The 19949-nt window shown below is 43.8% G+C and overlaps 1 protein-coding gene across 1 annotated transcript in view; it reads left to right on the top strand.

The window, feature by feature from the left end:
• Positions 1-5443: 5443 nt before the first annotated feature.
• The window catches only part of LOC124070240 (polypeptide N-acetylgalactosaminyltransferase 10-like), a 61717-nt gene continuing 47211 nt past the window's right edge, over positions 5444-19949 (top strand). Inside the window, exon 1 of the mRNA XM_046409945.1 lies at positions 5444-5977. Coding sequence (XP_046265901.1) covers positions 5555-5977 — 423 coding nt within the window. The 5' untranslated portion in view covers positions 5444-5554. The remainder of the gene's footprint in view (positions 5978-19949) is intronic.

Below are 19949 nucleotides of genomic sequence, written 5' to 3'. Positions count from 1 at the left end.
ATTGCTTGACCTTGCTTGTTTGGCAGAGCACTCGTCTGCAAAACAGATAATAAATCAATAAAAGAAAACTTGGACATCGAAGATACTTTTTTGGGAAATTGGTGAAATGATAATGCTGTAGTGCTGTCCATCAGTTGGCAGTTGACCAATCCCAGCTGACATTCAGTGAGAGGTGGAGTTCACACTTCATCGTTTCTTCGCGTTCACTTTCAGCTGACTCGAGTTAAGTCGCTGCTGGTGAAAACACTACATTTCATGCCCTCATGCAGGAAATGAAATGTGCATCACCAATTTAGCGTCGCTTTGTTAGAGGCTTCTCTTCAATACGGCAGGGAGGAAGAAGCAGCAACAGCCACACTGAGATGAGATTTAGTTGAAGAGCTGCAGACAGCAGACTCAAACAGCTCCCAGGTAGACAGCAGGTAGACAGCTTCCTGCGTGATGGAAAAGCACTCGGCAAAAATAACGAGGGACTCTACAGTAAGCTACATCCTCCATGCTCCTTTGACCTCCAGTCAGAGCTGTGATCAACTCATCAGCACAAGACAAGCACGCTGATAGAGACTCAAAACCATCACGCCTACAGGCGATTTTGAATTTGCAGTTAACCTAACATGCACGCCTTTACACTGTGGGAAGACAGCAGAGCAGTCAGAGGAAACCCACGCCGACACGGGAAGAACGTCCAGCCTGTGAGGTGACAGTGAAGTCTTCGTGATTCCCTTAACTTTATCTGACTTTGTTGAATTTATAATATCCCTAAACCCTGATGGTCTCCTTCCTTGAAGTGGACATGAAGGAGTCAACCGACTAATTTAAATTCTTGTCAACAATTATATTAAAGACATTGCAAATTTAAACACGTAAAAAGAATAACGAAGGCGGCTTATATTGTAGCAAATGCACCCGAGCTTAGCGGAGTTCAACAGACACAACAGCAGAGACAGACGCAGACTGAGGAGCCACAGGACAGAAGAAGACAGAACACTGTTGCGTCAGACGGAGAGCAGGACTGGGACTGAACCAGCCAACCTTGTTATGAAGGCACTGATGAGGCGACTCACACTACCAGTGCCAAAACATACATGCTTCCTGTCCTCTGAGCAACATGAAACAGCCAGTTGGACCTCTTGGCCTACACTCATCATATTTGCCATGCAAACATGTTCTGGGTCACTGAGGGCAGAGATTAGCTCCATTAGCAGAGTGGACGTGAGCACAAGATGTGCTGCTCTCTCTGTTAATCCTGCTCTTTCTATACTCTCACACTCCTCTCTCGCTCTCCTCGTCTTTACCAGCCCGAGTTGACAATTCAATCTGTTCAGCATCTTCAAGCATGAATTATGGATGAACTCTGCAACCTCTGAGGACGATGGGGATTTACATTGATTGTGCAACCCTGCGCTTTATATCTGCTCCTGTCACAGGCTCAGTGTGGATTTGAGCTTGTAAAAACAAATAAATAAATAAATCAAGGTAATTTGCAGTGCATCAAAACTGAGCATCCTGTTAGCATGCCTTTATTCCTCTGATGACAGACCAGAGATTGACTTTTGTGCGCCGGAAGCCATTAGCTGCGTCCATTCTGGCATTGAGTCATTTCTGATAACAATTAGCGAGCATCAGTCCAGCTCGGCAGAGAACACTCTGATGGCGCTGCTCAGGTCAGGTAAATAAAAGCCGCTGTGTTGTGAAAAGAATGCTTTATGTATAATGTGTTTAAGAATATAACATTTTGAGAGCAGAGACCACCGTGATGGAGCAGCTAAAAGATATGAAAACAAACAACTTAATCCTCTTAACCCCTCATATTCTGTCCCATTAGCAGAGCTGAGTATTTATTCACCTGTTTTCCTTTGTTTTTCAGCCAAAGGGGCAACACAGCTGCAGGGATGGTCATATCGACAGCCGGTCCACCACTGGATTAAAACATCTTGGATGGATTTAAGATGACATTTTATACAGACATTCAATCTTGTTGTAATGTGGAGTTTAATTGCTCTAATCTTACTCTATTCTTGATTTTGCTTAATACTGTTTTTACTTATTAAGTTCTCTACTTATTTCTCTCTTTTTCTGTCAATTAATGCTGGTTATAACATAGTAAAGTGTATATACAAATTGACACTTTGATACAGTTTATAAACTACACTTTTAAATCCTGGTTGTTTTTACAGAGTAAAAGTTCGTAGTCATCAGACTAAGATTTTAAGCACTCTTGGCTAAATGTAACCAACCAGACAGCCTTGACTGTTGCTGGATTAACTTCTGCGGGGGGTCTCTGCTCTCCTGTTTCCATACTGGGAATATGCTGGTGTTTAATTAACGTTACAGACAGAGCACAAGCAGTTAAACAACTCGACAGCCAGCACAGTCACACACCTGTTCGCACACCTGACTGTAAGGAGCTCACGTCAACTCTGAGGTGATTTTTGATCGAATGACTCAGTCAGTTCACAGAAATGTGTGTTTCATCACATTGACAGTCAAGAAGAGTAATGTGTCTGCACAGTTCATCATGGAGGATGACCTCAGCATGGAGGACACATTTCACTATTGCAACAATTTGCTCATACTGTCCACTGTGGATCCCTTCCTAATGATAAAGCAGCTTCATTCTGCTCCCACATAATCCAGTTGTGTTATAGCAGTGTGACCTTCTCAGAGGTGCATACTGTGCCTGCCAACAATGTAAATCTCTGTTTCAGTTTCGCGCTCAGCTTTGTCTGGCTGTGTGATTTTCTTTTCACGTTTTCTTCTCATTCATTTGATGTTTTGTGTGTGTGTGTGTGTGTGTGTGTCAGCCGCACTCTTCTGTCTCGACTCGTATTGATTTTAGCCAAGCACTTTTAAAATCTATGAGTCTGCAGGTTGCGTTCAGAGACACAGAAGGCGAGAGGGCGTCAGGTATAATACTGATGCAACAAACACGGAAGAAAGGAAAGTCAGCTAGCACAGACCAGACATCACAATACAAAACTCTTCTTCTCCCGTCCTCTCGTGCTGTTTTTCTTCAGTAAACTGAAATTTAAATTCTGTTTCGTTTGCAGGGTGTCCTCAAAAAGTTAAAATGTGAAGAGATGATTTTAGATATGTGTACCTTGTTTGAAACTGTACGTGTGGGATTGTGATTAAGCCTATTAAAAAAGCTCCTGTGTGTTTCTTCCTGTTTGTCGTTCACTGCATTTCAACTGACATGCTGTTCTCTTTCAAATGGGCTCATCTGCTCCACGCTGTCACGAATGGATCCGGTCCAGGACAGGACCTGACCTCTGGTTTGTGAGCTCACAGTGACCTTTAACCTTTGACAAACAAATTGAAATCAGTTCATTCTTGAGTCCAAGTGGACAAGGCAACACTGACCTGAAGCCACAATTTTACTTTTCAAAAAATAAGATTGTCTAAAAATCTAATCTAAAAATCATGACATTGATGACTTCTTTCCTCCTTTGAATCTAAACTGTTTCTCTACCACACCTACAGGGAATAAATATTGAAATGCACACACATGCTCAGTGCGAGTTCCCAACAGACTGTGCTTTGTTCTGTGCTTACAAAACACAAGTGGAGGCAGCTTGGATTTACATCAGAGACACGATTAAGCTCCATTTCCTATGGAAGCTCATTGTAGTCACACCTTAGTAGGCCTGACTCAGACCAAATCAGGTATGCTAAAAATGCCGTCTTCCCATTCATGTTGAGGGTGGGCGGAGTGGGCTAGAGGAATTCACTCAAGCTAGAAGCAGAAATACTTAAGCTTTTTGTGGGTGGAGAAAGACTGTCTGGAAGAGGAACACACAACAACACAGTTATTATCTCATAATTACAAGAAGACGTCTCATCATTAAGAGATCAGGACTTCGTAGTTACAGGTGCTTAAAATAACTACCATGGTGCCACATGCCGGCCACGGCCTCAGCTGCACGCAGACACGACCATTGGATGCATTTCAGAACCATGAATTTGTATCCACGAAACATCACGTACTGGCTGAACTGCTCCGGCAGAAAGGTGGCGACTTCCAGCTGGTCAAACTGGACTTTCTGCCCCAACAGTCCCAAAGACTTGTGATGCCATTTCCAACATGCACTAACTGACAATTTATTTTGGATGGGTGTAAATATTTAAGTATTGCTCTGTCACACCCACTGAAATATCATGCATGTTAAAACAGGTTAATACTTACTAAATACAGCAGGGATTTCTTTTAGAACATTGCAACTATCAGAAAACTTGTTTAAAGGGGTTTCTCAGCAGAAAGCTTTATGTGCTTCACAAACCAGCACCCTCACTGCACTCTCACAGGCTGTGTACAGACCAGCTGTATGAGTATTTTCATGATATCGCTGAAATCACCCTGCTGAGTGGCAGACAGTCAGCATCTGCCTTTGTGCGTTCACAAATGCTGATGAAATGGCACTGTCGCGTAATGGGCTGAAAGAATCCAGGCAGAAGATTTTGAATACGGCTGAAGGCTATGGAGAAGAGAAACAGCATGACACAACACTTTTGAGGAGGCACTGAGTTACCGTGCACATGTTCATCTGAATCAAACATCTAATGAAATCTGCTCACAGACAGCCACTGCATGCTTTGAAGTCCCACAGATTTTGATCAAGCTGACAAATCCTGTGTCGAGGCAGTCGGCCATATGCCCACGGGCTTTTCAACTGTATTGTGTTTTTTTTCCCCAGGTGTCAAGCTACGCAGACAAATTAAATGAAAAACCAACATTAGGTGTCTTAGTAAATTGTCAGAACTGCTTTAATGCTGCTTGTCATGGACTCCGAGTCCTCGAGCTCCGCTGGAGTCAGAAATCCCGTCATGTGGTGGAGAGAGCTCTAACATGTTGCATTAAAACATCCCACAGATTTTCTGATTTTCATTTGCGTCATTTTCATACTCCTCAAACTAATTAGGGAAACGTCTGCACCTGATAACAAATATTTTTACTCAGATTTTCCTTTTAGTTTGTCACCTGTGTGACAGATAATTTTTTCAGAGGATTTGTAAATTATTGTGGTTTTATTTGACTTTCACAGGAATCTCAGTCCCCTGAGGGTGAACTCATGTCACCTCATAAGACAGCGTCTTCAGGTGACTCAGAATGACTCAAATTCTAAATGGTTTTCTGCATGTATGACACTTAACTGGATCTGAAGTTCATTTGCAAAAAGTGACAAAAGCTATTCTTAAAATAAATAAATCAGCAACAGTTTTAATGATATTCCAGGCAGTCTGTCGGAGCAATCCAGCACTAATTTGCCTGATACCTCCTGGTCGGAACCCAAAAACATGATTTAGAAAAATAAATAACGTAATTATTTTTCTATTTTATTGCAAATTAACTCTTAAATTATTTTTCCAGGCCTGATGTAGGTGGTTATATCCCTAGAAAAAGCCTTTGTCTTATTATTACTGTGTTATTATCGTCTTATTTCCGAGGTGCATCTGAAGGCAGCGCAAGTCGTCAGTCTCTCAGAACTTTCGTGATGAATTAGTTTGGCTTTGTTATGGCTGTTTTGTCCATTTCCACCTTCGTTATCTACTGGCTATGAGTGCACAAGGGGAAACTCAGATTTTAAGAGGCGTTACATCTCAAGAAACGAGTCTTGCTGAACCCCCACCGCTTCACCCCCCGCTCTGGCGGAAGCGCAGCGGTTCGCTCCCCCTAGCGGCAGAGCTCACAGCCGCGGAGCGTCACAGCGCCGGCGGCCGTCCCCCAGTCAGAGTGAAAGTTCTCTCCGCTTCGGAAAGCGGTGGGTTCGGGACTTGCTGGTTACCACCGCCGCTGCTTCACTCGCTTTCTCCCGGAGAGATGAGGCGGAAGGATAAGAGGCTGCTGCAGTTCGCCGGGCTGCTCATAGCGGCTCTTCTTTTCCTCCCCAACGTCGGCCTGTGGTCTTTGTACCGGGACCGAGTGTTCGACAACTCGCCCGACACCGTGGACGGACCGGGCGGCATCTCCCTCCTACAGGTAAGGCGTCGACAGTGAGGTCTTCGCGGCTGTCTGCTATATTGTCGGTCGTCTGACCGTGTAACATCGGTGACGGTATCCGTCAGAAATCCTTCAGATGTTAGTTTTAATCGCTGCAGTGGAAGCTCAGATTGGTGTTCGCCTGAAAACGCTGCGTGCTGCTCGGTGTTTGTTATCGCCTCGACCGCTTTACCCCCCAACACATCAACCTTTACATTCCCCTACTGTGTGTGAGTGTGTGTGATGTGATTTACAAGGCGGAACTTGTTGGTACCGTGTCAGCCCTGGTAGGTCATCAGTTGGGGCGACCAGGAGACACAGGGAGCCACGTAGCTCATGCGAAGCTGGGCGTCGCAGTAAAGTTACAATAACACCGACTTCAGGAAGTTGTCAAATATTGCGAAGCAGGCGGTGCTGCGTTCACAGGTTGACGGGAGCACTGGTTAAAGGTGCAACGCAAGTTCCTTTTTCATGGTGATGAGTTCAGGGTGCTTTTCATTGTCGCGCTGCGTGATATGTAATCATTGCGTTAAAATATCAGAGTTCAAAGTTTAGAGCTGTAACTGATGGCTCAAAGAATTAACAGTAACTGTATCATTGTGGTATCTATAGAAAATGTGAAAAAAATAACCTCAAAGGTCAAATGAATCTTTGTCATGTCTTACCTTGAAAAATGAATTATACTCAAAATGGAGAAACTCTGTGATCACAACTATACAAAAAGAACAGTTAGACTTATTGAAGACCAGTTGAACTGAGGAACAAAACATCCACAAGGCCTGTCATCTGAGATGCAGCAACCAGCAGCGTTTGTGTCGAATTCTTTTGATGGTGTCCGTTATTCCAGTCTATAAATGGTAAAAAATTTGTGAAAATGCTCGTCACAAATTGTTTCTTTTGTCCATCAGCCACAAACGCAAAAACTCTTCATTTACTGTCATAAGTGACAAAGGAAAGCAACAAATTGTGACATTTAAGAAGCTGGAAACAGCAAATGTTTGACATTTTTGCTTGAAAAATGACTGAAACGATTCACTGATTACCAAAATAGTTGGCAACTAATTCTCTTGCAGTTAGTCAGCCAATTGTTGCAGCTCTTAATACATTCATAAATAACAATCATATTGATTTCTTGTGTCTTGTAACACCAGGAAGGGAATGGGGCCATTTTGGTTCCTTGAGTTTGTTGAAATAATTGAATGGCTCCTTGTAGAAGCAGTTTAAAATCAGTCATTCTGAACAGAATATTTTTGTACCAGCAGGATAAAAGAGTCATACAGGGTATTATTATGGGGTTTTTCAAGGTTCCACTTATTTCATTTTTTTTTTTTTTAGCTTTTTTTTCTGTGGCTTAGTTTGGATGATCAATGCAGAAGTCTGAAAAGTAACAAAATAAAAAGATGAATAAATGCAAGGCAAAAGCTGGAGCCGACTGACAATAGTAGCTCCTCTAATTCAAATGAGCTGAATCTGCTGAATGGAGCCTTTCACTAATGGTGTGTGTCTCTTTGTGTGTGTGTGTGTGTGTTTTGGCTGGCGATGGAGTTTGTCCAAGCCCAGTGAACTTGCTTGACTGGCCTGACCGTGGAAATGCATCAAGTTCAGATCTGACATGTTAACTAGAATTTGACTTACAAAAGCCTTTAACATGTCATCCCCTCCAGCAGAAAACAATGGAGCAATCTATCAAATATCTCTGTGAACAGTTCTTTTCATTATTAGCTCATCATTTATTCTTTAGATGTTGACAAATCCCACCAAAACTCCATGCCTGTGTCTGGTCTTTATCAGCAACTACAGCTAATTCGCAGGGTGTAATGTGGAAATCGTCAAACCAGCTTATTGTGCAGAGATCTTCTCTAAGGATTACTTTTCTCTGCTCAGTTTTTCTTTGGCTTGGATCTGATTTCTTAAATGACAGGAGACATTATGAATGGGATTACAAGCTGTCTACAGGGCCAGGAAAAGCCTGCTACACATTAGCAAACTGTGTGATAGCAGCTGTCAAACAATTTGATAAGAGACAGACGGGTGGTTTGAAAACAAGGCCAACTTTTTCCAATAACGCAGCAGAGTTTAACCAAAAACAGGGAGACAAATGCCTGATTGTAATTCCCTTTGCCAAACAAATGGACTGAGTCATTGCTGTGCTGATTCATTCCTGCGTAGCAAATTTGCATCGTGATTATCGTCAGCTGTCAGCACCTGAGCTGAGCCCGGCTGACCCTGACATCTCATGATCAATAGATGAACGTGTAATCGCCTCACTTATGAACCATGTGGCTGTGAAACGTGTGGTAGGGAGCCTCTGCATGTTTCCCCTGAAGGTTAAAGAACACTTGTAGGTGTTTCTGCTGCCCTCATCAGCCACGGAAAAACTGAATCCCTGGTGTCTACAGTACTGTAGAAAGACGAGTGCTGTCATGTTTTCAGAGTTTTGTCATCGATTTGAAGCATCAGTTCTCATGACGTCCCAGGCTTACGTACACTGTAAAGACAAAAGTATTGGGACATAGCTCTTCATTATTGAATTCAAGTGTGGTATGGGGCTGGTTTTCAGGGGTTTGGCTCAGACCTTTATTTCCAGTGGAGGGAAATCTTAATGCTTCAGCACACCATTTGACATTTTGGACAGACATTTTGGACAATGCTATGCTTCCAACTTTGTGGCAACAGTTTAGGGAAAGTCCTTCTCAGTTCCAGCATGACTGTGCCCCAGTGCTTGACTGGCCCTCATAGAGCCCTGACCTCAACCCTATCCAGCACCTTTGGGATGAACTGGAACAATGATTGCAAGGCAGACCTTTCTGACCTCACAAATGCTGTGCTGCATAAGTGGGCAAAAACACACACCTACATGTATTGTAAGCTGTACTCATGTGCCCATGGACCTGAGCTCTATTTCATACCACTCCAGCAAACATGAGCCGCCTCAGAGCCTCCCCATTGTGACAGTGACAGAGAGGTAATTTGCACATTTCCCGTCTCTGATTAAGGCCGCCTGTTGAAGCAGAGGTGGCTCAGCTTCCATCTTCCTGCTCCAGCAGCATAGGCTAAGTGGAGGTTAGACAAGATGACAGCAGCGGGCAGAATTAAAAAAGAGGTTGTGCAGTCAGACCTGCTGCCTCCTGTGCTGCCCAGCTGACTGCCCGAGCAACTGGATGGACCGATGCTGTTGACAAGGCATTTGTGTCCTGACACAAGTCTCGTCCAGGTGCAGGACACGGACTTCCTGAAGTACGATGACTACCTGAATATCAGTTGGGTTTTGCTTAAATGCTTTTGTCCTGTTGATCAAAACTAGTTCAAAAACAAAAAGCATACATAACATGGTGTTTGTTTTGTCATGATTTTCTGACAGTTTGACCAAACAGTTGACTAGTTCATCAGATCTAGTTCTAGATCATTTCTAAACGACAACCAGAAGCTAATCTGCTGAATGGCGCCCTACAGGCTGTGGATCTCCTACTGTGTAGTCCAGTGCAAGTCAGTCTAACGAGTCTTTCAGTTCAGCTCACAATTGACAGAAGAGCATGTTCACATGCACATACGTCAGGTCGGATTCCCTTTGTGGAGCAGCTCACCGATGGATTTTTCTCTTTCTAACAGGATATAATCAACTCTGATAAAAGTCCAGAAGACAAAGTGTGCTCTCGAAAGGGAGATTCACGGCCGTATCGCAGAGAAACGAGCATCAAACAGGCCTCTGCACACTGGAGGCTACATTTATGAGCCACACACTGCAGGCGGGATTACTGTTCATTCATCACTGCAGGACCTTGAGCGTTTTGCCTCTGACACATGTACAGTACACACCATGGCTCTCTCTCTGTCACACACACACACACACACACACACACACACACACACACACACACTCACTCACTTCTATAGACTGCTTTTAAAGCCAGTAGAAGGTCAGGCAGTGACAGTCTGGTATTATTAATGAGCAGAACTCAAAGTAAACAAGGACATCTATGTAGAACATCTGAGGACAAGGAGAAATCCCAGCTGACACATAATGTAAGAGCGTCTTTCAGTTTCTCATTCCTGTCTCAGAAGCCACAGCTTGCCAGGCATATTATTACTTCGACATAAACTGGTTTTCTGAATAAATACCCCCAGTGCGTCTGATTTTGAATTCCCTGGCCGTCTGCTTGTGATGTATTCCTACCCCAGAGAGTCACGATGCAAATCAGATATTTGTTTGACCCTTTTGGCCCCCCAGGGCTCCCATGAGCCTTAAAACACATTGAAAGTCTGACATCTGTCCTTTCGAGGAAAAACAAACAATGCCGTGATGCTTTATTCTTATAACTTTCCGAAACCAAAACACTGAGCTGAACTGCGCTGAGGCACAACTGAATCCATTGAAATGATTTACTGGAATATTTTTGCATGCTAAAATAAGAAAAGCCAAGATTTTCCTAGCTACGTGTTTGAAGGAAAAACAAACTGTTGTATTTGTTTGGTCGGCCACAGTAAAGGAAAGGTTTCTTCTTAAACAACTTGGCAGTGAAATTTTTAGAAGACAGAATTGAGATGTCTCTCATCTCCGAGACTAAATTTCAAGAACTGGGCCAATAAAGTCATCCGAATGTCCCAGATTGTGACGCCTCGATGCAGTCGCCTGTAAGGCCTGGTCCCTGTTTTTCCTCTGTGTCGAACTGTTTGACCTGCAGCTCCCTGTCGGTTTCTTCTCTGTTGCTATTCTGATAAACATTAAAGTTGAATAAGAGTTTAGCCTGTGGTTCTGTGAAAAATCTCTCCTTTCTGCTCTACTGACATCATGTGGGAGAGAGGCAATGATGTTTCATGCCAATAGCAGGCAGTGATTTCAGAGCGCTCGGGAACCTCGAGGCTGCACCGGCGGGAATCCAAAGTGCGCAGAAACAAAACTGAATAGATTTGGGCTGCCCTCGCAAAAACAGCTCTCGCAGAGTGCACCAAGCATGTGTGAGGTTTTGAAGAAAAATCGAGCCTCCTCAAGGCACGTTTTGGATTTTGGAGTAATTTCAGGCTGCATTGAATTTCCTGCAAACAAGTGAGGGAAATGGGAGCTCTCTACAATTAAGGAAATCACATCAACTCTGAATCCTGTGAGGTTAAGAGCAATTAGAGAGGCTGTGAGTGGGATTAAGACAATTTAACACGGTTTATGATAACAGTAGTGAGAGTTCATTAGAGTTGATTACACCGCACAGTGCTGGTTTTGTCAGAAAAGCCGTTTATCACTGTGACGATGGCCCCTTAATGTTATTTATCAGAGTGTAAAACATCAGAGCGGTCATGAACCTGGAAAACAAATGAATGATGACACTGTAAGGTTACCAAACAATTTGATAATCGCACTTAAACGCATCCCGAAATGTTTTTACTGTTTTACTGTCACTGTGGTCCCAGTCAGATTACTCAGAGACCTTAAATCTTGCAGCCGCAGGACTTGGTGATCAGGAGACGAGCTGTTGCCGTCACTACCTGACGCTGTGCTGCTGAGCTGTGGCTGAGCTGTGCTGCTAGACGGGGAAATGAAATTTTACGTTTAATGTGTTAAGCCTCTGGAAACAATGGAGACTGAGGGATGAAAGTCATTTGCAAAGACAAGTGGAGTTCCTCACTGCAGACTTAAGTCACTGCACTTTATCTCTCTGAGCTGAGGGAGGAGGGAGGGGGTGAAGCACCTCAGGAGAAAAAGGCAGACTGAGCGGGTAAAAGAGGTGTTTGTTCACAGGCTGACTTTGTTGGAGAGCGTTTCCTCCCCAGGTTCCTCACACAAGGCAGACGTTGAGTTGCTGCTGGCTGTGGCACCGACTGAGCGCGTGCAGAAGCTGCTCTGTATGCCTGTCAGGGATGTACTGCCCCAGATCAGCACAAGGAGCCAAATGAGGGACAGGTGCAGCTGACAGCCTGTGGATACGGAGCAAGGAGTCGGGCTTTTAATTACAGCCACGTGGGTTATGGAGCTGCTATTTTTTTAATGTTCAGATGATTAAGCGTGTCCCTGGATGCCAATTTAAGGCCAATGCTGAGCCTCACAGAGAATAAGACGCACTCTAATGTTTTATGTTGAGTGTGTTCAGCTTTTTTGAAGCATAAATCTGCCTCAGATACACTAAACTGTAGCTAAATATGAACATTTCTGGGCTCGTGGTCAATATGTGAATATCTAAAACATGCAGTGTCTAGTAATGCCAAGCACATAAATTGTCCAGCAGTGCACCCTTTTTGGTCTGACAGTAAAATTGTTCTGTGTTGTCAGAATTTTGACCTCATGATATCATTTACAGACACGTGAGGAAATGGGAAAAATGTTTTTTGTTGTTGTTGCAGTACCACAGCTGGCCACTGGGGCAGATTGACAGTGAGGCTGATTGCCTGGGTTGTGTTAAGCTGTTTCACATCGATCAGTTTAGTTTCGCCAGGTTGACACCATCCAGGTTGGACTTGGACAGTAGATCTGCTGTCTGGCGTGCATCAGCAGAGTTTATCTGAAACATTCCACACACTCTGCATCTTGTGCTCCTCGTGTTGCCTTTGTGGGCCACTCTTTGTGTCTGTTCCTCTCTGAACACCGACTCCGACTATTGGACTTATTCTTATCGGCTGCTGGTAATCTCAACGAAATAGGAGTTAAAGGTCCCCCACAGCTAACTGGTCTTATCATCACTGTATGAGGTTGCTGATTAACTGTGACCCCTGAAGAAGTTTTTAACTGTGGGCTGATAAATGGACCTTAGCTCTGTTGCATCCACTTGTACGATTGTTAGCTTCAGAGAACGTATTTCCTCTCACCTTGCTGTAGGCCTCTGTCTGTGCTTGACCACAGCGCCTGACCTATGATGAGTTTATCTTTCGGAAGGAAAACATAGAGCAGTTTTTTTTTTTCTGGAGAGAATTTTCTGTTTTTCCTCTCCCAGCAGTTTCGCTTCGATGCGCAGAGCCACTGTGTGTTTCTGAAGCCCAAACTCCTGGAGTCGGCGGCATTTAAAGGCAGTATGCTGTTGGCTTTGTGCATATGAGATAAAAGGTCTGTGTGCATGCGTGTGTGTGCGCTTGCGCACACAGAAGACAAAGCAGTAGCTCCTCCACATCGCTGCCTGGCTGCACAGCAGTGAAGATCAGCCGATAAGGAAAACTACAGTCATGACAGTTAAATCAGCCAAGCTTCATGGGAGAGGAGGAACAGTGTCCATGGCAGATGAACCATTTGACCTGAGGCAGTTTTCTGCTTCTGCATCTTCTGCTCACTCAGCTGTGTCTATTAACAACCTCTGGCCCCTGTGGTGTGTTCACATGCTCCTCCGTAATGCAGTTGTTCTCTCTTCTATGGGCTGTAACCTGAGTCACAGCTGTCATGAGACATCTGCTTTCCTTTTTCAGGTTCGAGGATTAAGGATTTTATTGTTTGTTTTTTGTTGATCACAAATCATATCTTCGTATTGAACAGTGTTTTTGCAGATTTTCCTCATATTGTACGTTTAACAACTAGTGACAAGAATTTGGTGGGAAAAAAAGATCCGATCTACGGTTTTCCTTTTACTGCTCTTTAGACAGAATGAGCAATTTGAAGACAGCACTTTGGGATCAAGTAACTTGGCATCCAGCATTATTTGTTTTACGTAATTAAACAGATCGAGCAACAACTGAGGAAATTAAGATGCGTTTAATTTAATATTAAACGCAAATATCTTGCTCTTGTTTTGTGTCCTGAAACCCAGTTTGTCTGTACAGCAGCTCAGCTCCCTAAAAGTATCTCAGCCCAGTGGGAACAAAAGTTGATCATTGGAGTCAGCAGGTAGCAGGCTCTCACCTGACTTTTGGTGGAGCTCTTACAGTCACTGGTGTGAACAGTTTTGTACATTGATTTTATAATACTTTAGCGGTTGGTGGAGCTTTCACACCAGGTTAATCAGTCAAGGAAATGAGCTGATTTCCTAATTCAACAACATGGGACCAGACACTGTTAGAGCACTCAGGGCTGCTCATATCACAGTATTATATTCATAGATTGGTAGCAGTAAAACCACGTATGACACAATATCATAAATATCAATTCTCCATTTGCTATCAACAGCTATCCTGCTAATAAAAGGTGCTGCAGCGGGTGTTAAATGCCTTCACTTCTGTCTGATTTCCTCTTCTTTGTGTGTGTGAGTAAATGTAAAAGTGTTGATGGTAGCTGTCGCTGGCGTAATGTTTAAGCTTTGTACATCATTCCTCACCCGCATTCCCACAGTGATTCAAACCACCCAGTTTCCGGAGGAAAACCTTTCTGCTCTCACCATTAGGCTCCGGCCGCCCTGCTCCTCTGTGAAGTGTGACGACTTCTTTTCATTTCGACAGATCACGGTGCAATACGTGTTTCCCGTAGTTCAGAGAGCTTCAGAGGGATGGTTTGAACTCTCATTTTCTAGTCTTAAAGCACTTTTCAGCAATCAGACTTCAGCCACACCAGCACTTCTGAACATCTGTTTGAAGATTGACGTGCTGTCTCCTCAAGAAATTGCTGCATTTTTTGCTCCGCTAGACCGTGGCCTTCCTTACTGAGCTACTAACAGGAACAGCAGGTGATGTCACTGTTAGCATTTATGAGGTTTGATCATTTCACACACACACACACACACACACACACACACACCCCACCTGTCTTCATCTTGGATCATAATCAGGCGAAATTTCCTTTTCTTCCCCCCCTTGTGTTGTAAAATATTTTCTTTGGCATTGATTTGGGTTGTAAAACCATGCGTGAAAAGACAAGCTGTGTGGGTGAGGAGAAGGTAAATGAAACAAGATATAAATGCTGGGAATTTTTCCAAGCTCGGGGAACGGCTCAGGCGGCAGCAGGAGCAGTGTAGACACAGTCCAGTTTAATGGAAATGCTTTAACTCATCAGCTGCTTTGCTGAATGGATTCCTACAGTTTCTTTTTGCGAGTCACACTGAATAACACACCTGTGGTCCTGACACTGAAAAGGTTCAATATTCAGAGCAGCATGTTGTGTACTAAGACTACACTGTGCTACTTGGGAAAAATGTATTTGACGTGTAAATGATTTTCCCAGTAGGGAAAACAGTCTGCTTCAGTGTACTTCAGTGTGCTGCTGCTCTCTGTGTTTTTCTTGCTTTTATTCTGTGGGATGATGTTTGTCGTTTGAATAGATACAAATCATGTCAAAACAGGAAGAGGACTGTCACATGTCACTAAATATGAAAGTGTGGACCAATTCAGATGAGTACAGATGGTGGCTAAAATAGCAGAAACAAATTGCAGTAGGAAATAGTTGGTGAAATTTTGTTGAGTCATGTTCATCGTCACCTCTCAGCAATATCCTTTCCTCACACTGCAGTTATTTGACGGTGATGCTCGAGCCATACAGGAAGTGACTTCTCTTCCATCTTTATACTGCTGTAAAATGTCATATTTACTACTTGTGGAAATGTAATTTGCAGAAGGTGCTTTCAACTACTGATGTGACACGTATGAGTTAACCTCATGATGAAGTCTCGGTGAGGGGGAAAATAAATCACATCCACAGCTGCTGTAAAACTGCTGCTACTGAAGACACTCAATATGTCACCCATGTCAACAAGTTTCTAATTGCACTGACAACAGTTCAAACTGCTAAAACAGTGAAAGGCAAAACTCAACAAAAGATCATATTTCAGTGAAGTGAAAAGGACCCATTTGTGTCAGTTCTCTTCCCTTTATGAAGAGGGTCAGAGAGGGTCATCCAGTCTTTTCAGCCCTTTGCACTGCACGCAGGTCTGCAGGATGTTTGAGAAAAGCTCTCAGAGATTTTTGAGGTTGTTCACATAGTTTTATTTTTATTGCAGTATTACATAGAAGCTGAGTGTAAAACCTTGTCATGTCCTTCTAGGAGTTGATCGCATTGGATCGTGAACAACCTGAAAACGTGGAGATGAGATCATTTAAAAACAATTCAATACAAGTACTGTGTAATTGACACTACATCGTTATTTGTATTTGCACCTGTACTGGGAGTAAACTAACTGGATTTTGTAAACAAACTGCAAGATACCACTTGGAGGAACATGTGAGCACATCACCAGACCTTTTAATGGACACAGCTTCTTTTTGTCTCTGATGAGTCTTTCCCACTTCTGTTGTTGGGTGTCTTTGCTGCCAGGTGAACCTGACATTAGTCTGTAGGCAGCGTTGGTGTGAGGCAGCCGGCTGAAACTGGTGGGTACCTAATACAGAATGTTATTCTATTATAAACCTGCCTCTTAATAAGGTTCTGTCTAACAGTTCTCTGTGCCCACTTTGTTTCACATTATGCTCTCATATTGGACTGTTCTCTGTTGAACTCAGAGCTATCATCCTGCAGCCTGATTGTCCCCTCACTGACAAATGTTGATAATTACCTTCCAGTGGAGCTGTAAAAGCTCTCCCCACTGAGCTCATTGATTCGCTCCTCCTAACCAGTGGTGGGAAGGAGCGACATGCCTCCAGCTCTCTGGCTGGTTGCGGCTCGGAGGAGCTTGGCGCGGCAGGACGAGGCTGCCGTGGGGAGATGTATGGAGGATTAGGGCTGCTGAGACAACTGATTTGCTGATCATTACGTAAGCCACATCTGTCCTCCTTCCCGTCGGTGGCACCCGGCCTCCCACGCTAACCACAGCCAAACCCAGCAACATAAAGAGACAAGGCTGCAAGGACGCCAGGGGAAGGAGGGAGGGAGGGGGGAGGCTTGTAGTCACAAAAACACTGAGACGGGGGTAACTGGGAAAATGGTGTGCATGTAATGGCAGACCAGCCAAAAACTTTTCCTTCAAGCACAGAAGCCTACAGACAGATGCGGTAAATCGCAATTTCCTGGGACAAGAAGCTGCAAGACCCTGATTTTCCTCATTGATCAGACTATTTTTTCACTGAATTGCAGAGCTTGTAAATTGTCAAATTACAATCAAACATAGTGAAGCTGCAACCCTCAAATGTTTGGCAAGCAGTCTTCTGATTCAGGTTGTTGGTTGTTGCTGTTATCAGGTTGCCAGTAAATGTAAAAATAAATGTTTATAATGTTATGCTAATGTATAATAGTATTTATATTTGGTATGAATAAGCTGAACTGAAGTAAAACTGTATGATATTTGCCTCCAACAGTGTTTGTAGTGGAGTGGAAGTATAAAGCAGCAGCAAATGGAAATATTGAAGTGCAAGTACCTTGAGTAACTGTATATCACTGCTTACTCCGAGCTTTGAGATTATTTCTTTCCCTTTTTTCCCTTTGCTTGACTTGACTTTGAAATTGAAAGTGCATACACATATAAACAGACGGACAGAAACCTCATAATATGCCCTCAGCTCTCAAATTTGACTTCTCCTCAAGGGCAGCGACAAGCAGCGTCCCTGGAAGAATCACCCGCCATGCTCAAGGATGCTACCACTGGGCCAATTGTCTCCATCGCTGTGCCTTGACCCTACAAAAGCCAGAAGGACAGCCCCCCCCTCCTCGGTCTGCATTAGATCCAAGGACCGTGAGATGCTTGTAGAGGTTTGACGAGGGCAGAGGCTGCTCTTTGAGCTGGTAGCACCACATCTCAGCACTTAATGGCCACCGTACAGTATTTTTCTGCTTCCTGGCCGTCAGACATGATAATAAGGAGCTTATTTGAGCAGCACTTTGCTCAGATGGGTTTGGACAGGAGCCAGTGGAAGCTGAGGAAGTGAGTGTGGCAGAGGCAGCACAGCTGTAAATTACCACTGAAGGCCCTTACAAATCCGACACACCACGTCTCCTATTAAAATTCAATTTTTAACTCAAAAGACATGGTATCGTCTCTCTTGTGCATTGTGGTCTGAGAAACTGCTGTCAAACACAGTTGTCCTGTTGTGTTCGTCTGAAGCATGCATGATGTACAGGATTAGTGTTTAGAAGCACAGCTTCATTCATGTTCTTGTACTCTTGCCTCTTGTACTTTTCAGAAATGAGAGTATTTCTGTTTCTCATACGTTTCAGAAAACGTTAGTGTTAGGTATGATAAGGGATTGCTGGCATCGATGGCAGCTGAGATAAGCACTGATTTGCAATTTTTCTTCAGAATAAACATCCAACTGTTCGCACAGCAAGAAATCACCAGTTTTTTATGTTTCCGTCTGTGTGTCACACATCCAAGAATGAAGTACAGTCCTGCGCCTACAGAAAGCAGACAAGCAGCCATCTGTCATGGCCTTTGTCCAGTCCACTGACGGGTATTTCTGCAGATAATGACTCCTGTTGGGAGATCAGACACTTTGTGGCAGCCCTGCTGGGCTCCTCTTCCAGGGAGGTCGTCAGTGCCGCAATCTCTGCCTGGAGATCCTCAGCTTCAGCAGCAAAGAGCAGTGGAGCCAGAGCCCAGGGGATGGGCAGCAATTTGGAAGAGAGCTGCAGTCAAAACTCCCAGCTGGCTCTCCTATAAATCAGTGTTTTCTGAGGGGGAAGAAAAATACCACACCAAACAGCAGAATGGGTTCGCTGCCAATAACAGTTTTTATTACCAGTTTTTTTGGGAAGTTTTTTTCTTTCCTTTGCTCTTTGCCTAAGATGTTGCTGCTTATTTTCTTCTCTACATAGTTCTTCACAGTCCTGAATCATCACACCGTCAGGGTAATGTTTATCTGAAAACAGATGATTTCCTTTACTTTCTGCTGAGCGTCTTTGCTTCAGAGACAGGGACAGCACCAGAGGAGTCGGAACGATGACAGAAACACGTTTTCGGGAGGTGATATGATTCACCTTTTGTTTTACAGTTGAATCGACAGCTTGCAGGATGTGAAGCTGGTGCGGTGGTGGAGGCTCTGTGCTGTATGGTATGTTTTTAGAAGGTGAGAGTAGCTTTAAGCCCAGGGCTGATTCAGCTGGGCCACATTTTTTAACCAGGAAATGTAGTTGGGGCAAACATTTTCAGCAGGCTATTTTGAAAACCCTTCTTTTAGCTTTTGGTACACTTGAACAAATGCATGAACATAGTAAAAAATAAAGGTCAGATATGATGGCTACTTACAGTATATGGGACATTTCATCTATATGTAAGTGTGAGAGGCTGATATATTTTGTCATATCAGATTTATGTACACTGGAACACATAGGTTGGTCTGAGCCTGATGTGGCCTGCATGACCCATCAAATGACCTATCAACACACAGTTCAGTTTTTTACACTAAGCCAATCAGCTTTGGTATGACATCACCCCGGTGTGTGATCTTTATATCGCGTGGTGTGACGTTTAACACAACAGCAGCTGTGTTTATGTGTCTCCTGTGTCTCCTTTAAACAGACGCCGGCTCAGCTCTGTCTCTGCCCCCTCATTCGGTGATTCCACCTTTTAAACGGCGAGGCGAGGTGGTGTGACCGCCCAACATTGCCGCTGTGTGAAATACGATTGTGCTTCTGTGTGATGAAGCAGGGCAGAGAGACACGTTTGTGTCTGTGAAGTGGCTTAGTAGGGGAAGAGTTGGACGAGGAGCAGAAGGTGAGGTTGGAACAGGAAAGACAGATAATCGTGTCTGTGGGGGTCGAGGTGGATCTGACAGAACAGGAAGAGGAATAAAAAAAGAACAGAGAAGCTTGCTCTTCTCACTCCAAAATTTTGTCAAATCTCAGTAGGAAGAAAGGAAACAGAAAAGTATTGACCGGAGGCGGTCTGATTCATCCTCAGAGTACGAATGGGCTACTGTGTTCTTATCAGACACATTGTTGTGCTGCTATTACCAGTCCTTCCTCTGCGACAAAGCAGGTTCAAAGTTCTTTGAACCTCCAAATTGAAGTTGGATAACGTAATAATTTATCTGATTTATTTATCTTCATTTGGTTGTTGTTGCTACATAACTGCTGTAAATGCACACATGGTGGTGTGACCGCTCCTGTTTGACGTCAGCCTGGTGCATCAGTGGCACCGTTTTAAACCTAAGTGCTCCTGGCGGCTGTGATGTCCCTCAGTACCTCGTCAGTTTTGCTTTGCCTCGACAT

This window comes from Scatophagus argus, chromosome 14 (assembly GCF_020382885.2).
Source record: "Scatophagus argus isolate fScaArg1 chromosome 14, fScaArg1.pri, whole genome shotgun sequence".
Classification (NCBI taxonomy): Eukaryota; Metazoa; Chordata; class Actinopteri; family Scatophagidae; genus Scatophagus; species Scatophagus argus.
Note: the sequence above shows the minus strand (reverse complement) of the source record. Positions and strands in the feature narration are given on the sequence as shown.